The following is an 11017-nucleotide window of genomic DNA, read 5'->3' as shown; positions in this document are numbered from 1 at the left end:
GTATGATTTTATTTAAGTCAAGTCGTCTATAAGTATGAAGCCAATTTTCTTCCATATGAAGCCAATTTTATTTAAGTCAAGTCGTCAATAAGTATGATTTATTTTCTAGACAATCAAATCAATTAATCTTTTTCCATCTGTCCACTTTCAGCTTTCCCCCTGTTCTTGACCTGGTATTATTATTGACCTTAATTCTCTGAAACTTGTTTAATTAATTTAATATGACCAAACCAAAGAATCTTTGCCTGCTTGAGTATTAATTATACTTCCACAACACTCAACACCCACGTTAACATGCTTCTTTCTTATTTTATTATCCAATCCAACACCCATTATTTCCTCATAATTTACACAGCATTTGCTCTCAATCAAGATTGTGGCTTGTTGAATTGGGTATTGACTTTTCTTACCACTTTTTTCTTTTTCTTTCCTTTTGTAAATCTTATTGCAGTTATTGGGGTTTCTAACTTAGCATTTGATTTGAATATCAAATATCTGCTTCCATTTCTACTGATTCAAGATGGGTTTTATGCTAAATCTTGTTGCAGATAGAATAGGGTGTTGGACTTTATTAGCATTTGGTTTGAATATTCAAGAATTGCTTCAAATTAATTGATTCAAGATTGGGTTTTTAATGTCGAATTGGGTATTTGGTTTTCTTAGCATTTGGTATGAATATTCAAGATTTGATTCAAAACTGGGTTTCTTAAAAGTTTTATTTATTGTTTTTTTTCAGGTTGAAGATATTATGCAGAATCACGCAACCGGAAGAAATTGCAGAGTTTAGATCAATGGGTGTTAAAATATCTATAAAATACTTGTTGGTGTTCATATTGTTCTTTGTTGCGCCAGTATCTTTTGCTACCATTGCTGCGGATGGTAGCTTTTCTTCTAAACTAAAACTGAGTCTTTATTTATTTATTTTATAATCATTTTTTGATCATGGTGTTATAAGTTTAATTGTTCTTGATATTATCTTGAAATGTGCAGTGAGTGCAATAAATAATCTATGTGCTGCACTTGGAACTCCTCCTCTTACTAGATGGACCGCAACTGCGGGTGACCCGTGTGATGAGAAATGGCAAGGCGTTGTGTGTGATGATACAAATACAAAGATCATATCAATGTATGAAATCCCTTTTCTTTTAATATTGGGATGATCATGTTGATTGCTATATTGTGATTTTGTTTTTTGATTTTTAATTATTTTTTACAGAACTGTTAGCGGTGCCAATTTGCGAGGAGAACTGGGTGATTCCCTAGGGTCATTTTCTTCACTTCAAAGCATGTAAGTTTAATGTATGTGTGTTTTAGGGTTTAATGTTGTTTGACTAATTTTACTTGTTTCGTTGCAGAGATTTCAGCAATAACTTAATTGGTGGTAGCATTCCAACTAATCTTCCTGTTACCCTCACAAATATGTAAGTTTTGTTTTTATAAGAAAAATGTAAATTCATTTTTATAATAATAAAACACAATCAAGTGAATCACTAAAATTTGGAGGAAAATCTTTAAATTCAAAATCAAAGCTCCAAAACCACTAAATTTGGACCCAAGGGCAACGCACTTGGCTCGTCGAGACGTTTTCATTCATATTCTATGGTCCCCGTAACTCCAAACTGAGCGAAAGTTATGCCCGTATTAAGGTGGGTCCACATATGAGTCTGCTAATTCTTGTATCAGCTCTGCATAATTTATTGACTTATACCCAAGTCATGTTTTTAATATAAAACGTATTACAAACATCATGATGACTGAGGTCTAATAGATTATTGTTTTAACCTATTATATGATGGCTACATATATGATAGTCTTTCTTTACTTTTGGCAGTTCTCTTGCAGATAATAACTTCACTGGAACCATACCGGATGCTTTGTCCTCTCTAACACTATTATCTGCCTTGTAAGTTTTACTTTTTATTTGTTTGCTATTGTAAGTTTTACTTTTTATTTGTTTGCTATTGTAAGTTTTACTTTTTATTTGTTTGCTTAAATTAGATGTGGCAGTTGACTTATTTAATGGGTAATACTGTCAATTTTGGTACTTTATATCTCAAATGAGTCGAACTGCTCATGAGCTAGTCAAGATTGGCTTGCTAAAAGCTCGAATTGAGCTGAGCTTAAATGAGCTTGAGCCTAGCTTGTTTAATAATTGAGCCCAAGCTTCATATGCTGATCTCGGCTACACTCACGAGCCTATTGTTTATACTATTATAATGAATTTTTATGTAATATAATAAATCTTACCACATAATAAAAATAGTTATGTGTGTGTGTGTGTGTGTATAGTTATGATAAAATAACTAAACAATATATAGTTGGTTGCATTATACAACCAAATATACAACTTGTATATAAAATACAATATAAGTTATGTATAAAAGTATTTATATATGTGAATAACTAAACTAATTAAATAGCTGATAATTAATAAATTCTAAACAAGTCGAGCTCTAGCTCAGCTCGGCTCAACTCGTTTAAACATTACTTGAATCACCTAAATTCTATTTTAATTAAATGCGACGTCTTAGATCATTATATTCAAAGATTTGGATGTTTGCGGCAATTTATTATATGTTATGTTTCTTGCATTTCAGGTCTCTAAATGATAATCACCTGTCCGGAGAAATACCGGATTCCTTTGAAGGCCTAACCGGTTTGGTCAATCTGTAGGACCCGTTATCACTCAGTCTTTCTTCTTCTTTAGTTGGTTCTTATTATGATGATCTTTAATCCACCTTTGCAGAGATTTATCCGGTAACAGTTTGAGTGGAGAATTACCTTCCTCCTTACAAAGTTTGTCTGCTTTAACTACCTTGTGAGTAATCATCTTATCAGTGAAATTTTATTACAAGTGGAAAAATGCGCAGGGACGGGCTGTGTAACAGGTCGAAACATAAAGTTTTTGTGGGGGTGGGTCCAGTTGACCCGAAGAAATCTGATTTATTGTAAATAACTTGTTTGTCATATGTAACCAAAAAAAAAAAAAAAACAATTCTTTATAAATAGTTTAGAAGGACATTTTGGGAGACTTTTAATCCCTTGACCTTTTTGTTTTAAGCTATTTTTTTGTGGTTTTACTGGTTTAGACCCATCAAGGATGTACCATCACCCGAATCAATCTATTATACTTATAGGGGCAGTAAATCCTTACACGACACAAAAAAAGAACAAGGTTTTGGGTTGGCTAACATGACCCATTTATTAAGCAGGTCGAACTGAACACGACCTGCTTATTTAGCAGGTCAACCCGAACACGGCCCGTTTATCAAGTAGATTGACCTGAACACGACCCATTTAATAAGTAGGCTATTTCAAATATGACCCGTTTAATAAATGGGTTGACCTTATAACCCGTTTAAGGGTTTTTTAGAAAGTTAAGATTTAAAATTTAGAGACAAAAAGTCTTAGTTTAATGTGAGCGTATAAAAGTGAAATTAATTTTCGCTTTTAAACCCTTTTCATCAACTATTCACTTCCAACAATTTTATTTTATTCGTTCTAGCCACCATTCTCTTGTCAATTTCCATTCGCTTCTTTTAATCTCGAGTTTAAGACAAAAACCCAAGTTTGTTATTCAGAATTAGAGATAAATAAATAAACAAAAGCAATTAAAAGGACACCAATTACAAAAAAGTTTTCTATGAGTCAAAGCAATTGGATGTTTAAATTGTTACTAAATCACTTGTTATCACTCATATTCATAAATGAACATAAAATGGGTCGACCTGATGCACAACACCAATTAAACCTGCTAACGCAAAATCCATCAAACCGCCAACCTGACACGATTCTCACCCCTAATTATATCTACATGAGTGAAACTAACATGTTTGTGTGTTTTCAGTCATTTGCAGAACAATAAATTCTCAGGGACTCTTGACATTCTACAAGATCTTCCATTGCTTGATCTGTGAGCTTTTCATTTGCATTGCATAAAACTTTACATATTCATTTACTACTCGATCCAAAACGATACCTGACAAGTTACTAATTACACATTCACTAATTGTTTTGTATCTTTCACAGGAATATAGAAAATAACATGTTCATTGGACCGATACCTGACAAGTTACTAGCCATTCCCGATTTCAAAACAGACGGGAATTCATTCAATACTACTACTACAACTGCTGCTCCACTGGCACCTCCAAACACAGCCACATCCACGGGTTCAGGAACACCTTTTTCCCCATCGCCTAAACAACCACCCGGTAAACAACCGCCAGGCAAACAAGTACCACCACAAGGTGGTGGTCCATCAACCGCACTAGATTCTAACCCCACAAACAAATCATGGTCTGCTAAAAAGATTGTTTTGGTGTCACTTGCATTGGTATTCGGTTTCATTGTTGTAGCATTAGTGTGCATGTTATGTTTGCTGAGACGATTTGGAAGAAACCGGATCCCAGGGTTGATAACCAAGAGGTATGAGGTTGCTCCGTACATGGGTTACCAAGAGAATAATATAGACATTGGACCGTTTTATCAACCGACCGATCATCTTGATAAAGGTAATATGATTTTGTGTTATATTTCAACTCGTTTGGGTCGATTTGGGGCAATCAAACCAGACAGCCTGTTTTATCTTTAGGGTTGTTCACAACTTGAAGTGAGCCAAGCCAGAGTCAGCTCCAGCTCAAGCTCAGCTTGGCTCAAATTCATAAACTCTACCTGAGAATTTAGCTCGAAATCGGATTGGTTTGAACTCAATTAGGGGTGTAAATGAGCCAAGCCGAGTTTTAAGCTGCTCGAGATCGGCTCGTTAAAAGCTCTAATCGAGCCGAGTTAATGAGCCCAAGATTGAGCTTTAAAATAAACTTGTTTAATAAACGAGCCCAAGGCCGAGCTACACTTATCAAGCTTGAGCTGACTTGTGAGCCTTAACGAGCCTATTATTTGTATAAATTTTATTTAATGTATTAAGAATATTTATATAACAATGTTCCAATGTCACTAAATAATATATATATATGTATATTGGGTATGTTATACTTAAAAATTATAATTAAAAAAGGACATAAATTATTTAATAAATAATAAACGAGCTGAACGCTTGAAAAGAGGACTCACGAGCCGAGCTTTAGGAAAACAGCTCGAAACAAGCCGAGCATGAGCTCGGGCTCGACTCAGCTAGTTTACACCCTAAACTCGAGCCAACCTGGTTTGTTTAGAGAAAAAAAAGCTAATATTTAATCAAGGAATTTAAAGAACTTTTTATTCTTTGAGCAGTTCCGAAGGTGGCGGCAGTTGTGCCACCAAAGGAGCAACAACAACCGCTTTCACCACCACTGGCACCGCCAAGAAGACCGCCAGCTCCAAGTATAAAACCACAAACTGATAACAAGATGAATGTGGAAAGATTGACTGCTATATCAAAGCAGGACAGTATGGAGATAGATATGAGCCAATTTGATATAGATTCATGGCGACCACCACCACCGCCACCGCCACTAACTTCACAACCGATTAATCTACCTTTCGAAAAGGTTATTGTTGAGCCCAAAGTATCTGTTAGGTCTTACACCATTGCATTGCTTCAACAAGATACAAACAGTTTTTCTCAAGATAATTTTATTGGTCGAGGAATGCTTGGGAGTGTTCACAGGGCACAACTTCCAAACGGAAAGGTATGAATTTGTGCATTATTACCATTTTTTGAACCGAACAGTTAAACGAACATGATTTACTTTTTCAGTTTCTGTTCGTTAAGAAAATGAAAATATTCGTGTTTGCTTATGTTCGTTCGTTAAAAATATAAACGAATGCTTCACTAATGTAAATGAATGAATATAGCTGAAGATGGATGAACGAACATAGCTAGGCTATACTAAGTTGTAATGGGCCAAAAAATTTAAATGAATATATTAATTAATGTCAACGAACTAATTTAAACAAACCTAAACTAACGAATTTAAATGAACAAACGTTCACGAACATAAATGAACGAACGAAACTCGTGTTCATGTTCGTTTCTTAACTAAATGAACAAAAAATTTGTTCATGTTTCTTTATTTAACTAAATAACAGTAATATTTGTTCAGTTCGTTTACAGGCCTAACATTGACCATGTTAACTTTGTTTTTGTAACTTTGACCATGTTGACTTTGTTTAAATGTTTGTTTAGTTGCTTGCTGTGAAGAAGTTGGATAAAGAGGTAATTAGTCAACAAACGGACGAAGATTTCATTGACCTTGTTAACAACCTTGATAGAATCCGGCATGCAAACGTTGTTGAACTCATGGGTTACTGCTCAGAACATGGTCAAAGGTTATTAATTTACGAGTATTGTACAAATGGGACTCTTCAAGATGCACTACACTCCGATGACGATTACAAAAAGAAATTTTCTTGGAATGCACGTGTTCGAATGGCACTTGGAGCTGCAAAAGCCTTAGAGTAAGCGAATATTGTTATATTATTGAAAATTCACAAATGAAATTAACTTGTTTTATATTTAAGTTGGCATATTAAGTTATTAATGTAACCTTTTTTTTTAATTTGTGTAACTTGTGGTTTAGATATATGCATGATTTCTGTGAGCCGCCTGTTATTCATAGAAACTTCAAGTCTGCAAATGTTCTTCTCGATGATGATCTTTCCGTGCGTGTCTCGGATTGTGGTTTGGCTCCGTTAATATTCCGTGGCTCGGTAACTCAGGTAAGTTTGTGGGTCCCACGTGGTGAACTCAACCCGTTCACTTATGAATTGACTGATTTTGATTGTGTTATATCTCCAATGGGTCAAATAAAAAAGGTAGCCAAATACAGTAGCGGGTCATATGGGTTGGCCAGGTAAAAGTCTATAAGGTCTCCCAAAGTAGTAATTCTGCTAAAACTAAAATGTTATCAGTTATCACGCTATAGTTTAGAACTAGAGTAATAATAATTATTCTAGTTCAGTTTGTTGTAGGATAACAACAATTACTTAAGTTTAGTAGTAGCTTTGAAAATGGTCCTGTTTGTTCCATATATCCATACAGTTATCCGGAAACCTTCTATCAACCTTTGGTTACGGTGCCCCAGAATTTGAGTCGGGAATCTGTACCTCTATGAGTGACGTGTACAGTTTTGGGGTTGTGATGCTAGAACTCTTAACGGGCCGGATGTCTTATGACAGGTAAATATGTGTAAATTCATCATGTCATGTGCCTGTTTAAGTCCTATCATTTTAGTGACTTATTTTAAATTATTTTCAGTACCCGACAGCGTGGTGAACAGTTGTTGGTGAGATGGGCAGTACCTCAACTTTATGACATCCATGCGTTATCGAGGATAGTTGATCCTTCTCTTAATGGAGATTACCCTGCCAAAGCGTTATCAAATTTTGCAGATATTATATCTCGTTGTGTTCAGGTTTGCTCACATTCATATAGTAAAAATATGATTTGGAGATGGTAAATTATATTTTGTTTGTCTTTCAACCCTAAACCCTAAGCCTTGATCTGTTGCAGGCGGAGCCAGAGTTTAGGCCACCGATGTCGGAAGTGGTGCAGGATTTGATACAGATGACAAGAAGATAAGCTTCTAATAGATCCGATGGGGATTGATTGATGTTTCGCTAGGAATGGTTTCGGGTAAATAAAAAGCCAATGGTGGGGTCAAAGTTAAGATTCTAACACAATTTACTCATGTACAAATAGAGATGACAATGGGACGGTCATACCCGATTGTGTCCCATTATAGTTGGGTTGGGTATAGTTTTAAAGGTCTTTTTGTTTCCAAGATTACTTGAGTTCATAAGGGTAAGGTAAATCTCCAATTCCCACTATTTATGTGTAAATTGTGGTTACTCGTATGCTGACAATTGTGATTATTCAAATTACGTTTCCTGTTTCCACTAGAATGAGAAATGCATAATCTATGTGTTCGAATAGTCAAGCCCGTGTTTTCTAATCAAGTAGCGTTTGAGCTAGAGCAACTCTATAACATCCCACTGTGCTGCATGTACATTAATTAGTTTTTGATCATTTACCTTTTGACTTGTTTGATTGAATCTGTTTCCATTATTTCCATGAATGCATGGTCCAAAGGAAAGTATACACTTAAGAGTCGCATATTTGATGATTGGATAACGAAATGGAGCTGAAATAAATACCGTTATCGAACAGAAGTTGACACGGTACATACATATAACAAATCACATATTTACGGATATGAATTATTAGAAAATAGCATAACACATCTAAATTTGCAACGTGTCTAAAGAGGTAGGGTAGGAAAATGACCCAACAAACCATGAAGATCCCGTGGGTCCGTGGAAGTCACCCGCCAAGAAATTAAAGTAAACATTCCCCAGAAATGGCGGAAGCAACCCGCAGGTCAAATAATATATGAGCTGTGGGAGAGACTCGCGGGGGGGAGAACAATAAAGAAGAATAAGTTCACACTTTGGAAGGAAGAACAGTTGTAATATTCTTATAGAAGATTGTTAAAATATTCTCTAATAATGACATGTAGCTCCTTCACGGAGAGCACGAGATGGCATAACCAATCAGGAAAAGATAGATTGACGCCCCCTAACAACCATGCACATGGCTAGCTGTCACTTCCTATCAGAATAAGAAACGTGCCCATTCAGGTGGAAAGAAGGAATCTTCTGGATGGTGATAACTCCGCCAATCACATTACCTCACCCTCGGCTATAAATACCCTCTCCATCATCATAAGGTATTCATTCACAAACCCTCATATTACATCAATCCCTTAGTACTTTCTTTCTCTAAAGAAGAGTACTTATTCTCACGCTGGATGGTAGTTAGGGAAGACCCCCCCCATCTTGTCCTTTCCGTAACGAGGCTCGCGGTGATCTGTTTTGAAGGATATAGATTAGGATTTATCTCGATCATTAGCTTATATCGACCTTGGTTCACTTATTAACCTTTATCCAGTGGAACTATTGATCCAACCCTAATTTGGTTTGGATTTCTGTTTCTTCAGTGGCGCCATCCGTGTTTTTTTTACTAGAATAGTATTTCTGTTACACTTTATGATTGAATATGAGCCAGATCCAAAAGAATCCGATCAACATTCCGGCGATGGCTAAACGAATTTCCACGATCGGAGGTCCAGGTCTTCTTGACGAGGGACGAGTGACGGTGGAAACTCGTCGGCATCAACAAACTCCAGATCTGGAGAATCTCTTCGCAATAAACGAGATCTAGTTCGCTTACGTCAAAATAGATATGAGAAACAAACGCCGACTCCCAAGGAGTGGCTTCAAAAAGAGCAAGAGCGAGTTGCGTAGGTATACGAGCGTATGTTACGGAACGAACGTGTACAAGCAATGACGTTGACGTACAAGGATTCATTTTCCTCGTCTCCGTCTCCTCCATCAGCAATGCGACATAGTCAACGTGACGTTAGTGTAAGGACTTTGACATATTCAGGGGAACAGAGGGAGGAAGTCGCGACAAAGGTCGTCAGGTTGAGCGGAGCATCTCCCATAAAAACGTGTACGATTAGAGTCGTGCTTCTCACGGTTATCGTGATGACACTTATTGTGGTGACAATGATGGTTATCCAAGCGATGATAGTAGGAATTATGGCTGAGAGGAAAAAAGACGTCCGCAAATGTTGGTCAAACATACTAAGTACTGTAGTGATGCGGAGGTGGATTTCACAACGCCATATCGACCCGCAACCTTTATAGAAAAGTCTAAGTTCATCCTGCGGATAGCTACCGCTCCCTTTCCCATCAATGTGAAGATTCCCGGTAATTTAGGGGAGTATGATGGGATGACTGATCCTAGTGATCATCTCTTCAATTTCACAATAGTTGGGGGAGTGAGCGGGTGGACTTTGCTTTATTGGTGCCACATGTTTGCACTTAAGTTAAGAGAAGCCTCCCGCAAATGGTTCGAGAAGTTGCTGGATGGATATATTCCAAGTTGGAATGATCTGGTGGCATAGTTTTCACAACATTTTAGCCAACAAAGGAAGCATACACGAGATCCTTCAGAGATTTTAAATTTGGTTAGGCGTGATAATGAATCAACAGAAGACTTCATAAATCTCTTCAATAACGAAGGTTTGAATATTGGTGGGATCAGTGAAGATATGATGAGAGGTGTGTTTCGGCAAAATGTTAAAAGAAATGATCTGATAAGATGTTTAACCCGCTGGGATGGAATGCCTAAGACCTAGGGTGCCATTAAGTTTGCCGCGAAGGTCTTTGCGGAAACAAAAAAAGTTTTGGGATGTGATAGCCAGCGACAAGTTTCTAAGGGAGAATTTAAGCATCCTCGTCCTAATAAACAAGAACGATCTTCCATAGGGTGGCGTATTCAACCTCCGGCGGAACCATCCCACGAACGAAACACACGTGCGTTGATTGGAGAAAAAGAACAAGGAGCCATCCCGTGGACAGGATGAGCAGAAGTGGACTCCCCTCACAAAAACTCTATCTGAGATTTTAACTGAATATATCGATTTTAAGAAACCCAAGCCTATGGTTAGGAGAAAAAACTTGAATCCTAACAAACATTGCATGTTTCATAATGACAGTGGTCATCACACGGATGATTGCATTAGCCTGAAAAAGAAATTGAAGAAGCAATTAAGTCTGGGAAGTTAGAACACTTACTGAAGAATGTGAGGCAGGGGGCGCGCAACGTGCACGCGCGCATCGAAAATTGTCCATGGAAAAAGCAGATAAAAGATCTCAATGTACACATGAGCCACGACTGAATGATGCGTGTCTACAAAAGGTCAGAAGTTGATGGTGACGATTGGAAAGCGGGACCTGTTATTTTTCCAAGAATCAAATGTAGTCCTTGCATGAAGAATCCACTAGTGGTCACTATGCTGATTGGCCAGTACCGATCCCAATATGTGTTTTTTGATACATGAAGTACATCAGACATCATGTGTGAACAATGTTTTGATCAGCTTGATGAGGAAGATAGGGTTCAGTTGAAGCCAATTTATGCCCGAGTTTCAAGGTTGGTTATGAGGTTATGCATCCGTGGGGGGTTATTACATTCCCGGTAACACTTAGTGATGGGATTCATAAAAGG

The 11017-nt window shown here is 37.1% G+C and overlaps 1 protein-coding gene across 1 annotated transcript; it reads left to right on the top strand.

Moving 5' to 3' along the window:
- The first annotated feature begins 729 nt into the window (after positions 1-729).
- On the top strand, positions 730-7554 carry LOC143621655 (protein STRUBBELIG-RECEPTOR FAMILY 3-like). The gene is made up of 15 exons (XM_077093011.1): positions 730-879; positions 991-1126; positions 1217-1288; positions 1356-1421; positions 1832-1903; positions 2598-2669; positions 2747-2818; positions 3848-3913; positions 4030-4514; positions 5233-5630; positions 6128-6399; positions 6522-6660; positions 6983-7119; positions 7199-7355; positions 7454-7554. Exons 1-15 carry the CDS (start codon positions 792-794, stop codon positions 7520-7522), a joined length of 2301 nt encoding a protein of 766 aa, XP_076949126.1. The 5' UTR covers positions 730-791; the 3' UTR covers positions 7523-7554.
- The last annotated feature ends 3463 nt before the right edge of the window (positions 7555-11017 follow it).

Source organism: Bidens hawaiensis, unplaced genomic scaffold, assembly GCF_021521415.1.
Source record: "Bidens hawaiensis isolate Kalapana, Puna unplaced genomic scaffold, B.hawaiensis_p1.1 tig00002924_1, whole genome shotgun sequence".
NCBI lineage: Eukaryota > Viridiplantae > Streptophyta > Magnoliopsida > Asterales > Asteraceae > Bidens > Bidens hawaiensis.
Note: the sequence above shows the minus strand (reverse complement) of the source record. Positions and strands in the feature narration are given on the sequence as shown.

What these genes read in the sequence shown, in the direction of transcription:
- LOC143621655 (XM_077093011.1), top strand. Translation starts at nt 792, where the DNA reads ATGGGTGTTAAAATATCTATAAAATACTTGTTGGTGTTCATATTGTTC. An exon ending in TTTTCTTCACTTCAAAGCAT is followed by an intron (nt 1,289 to 1,355) that starts GTAAGTTTAATG and finishes GTTTCGTTGCAG; the next exon opens with AGATTTCAGCAATAACTTAA. An exon ending in TTATATCTCGTTGTGTTCAG is followed by an intron (nt 7,356 to 7,453) that starts GTTTGCTCACAT and finishes GATCTGTTGCAG; the next exon opens with GCGGAGCCAGAGTTTAGGCC.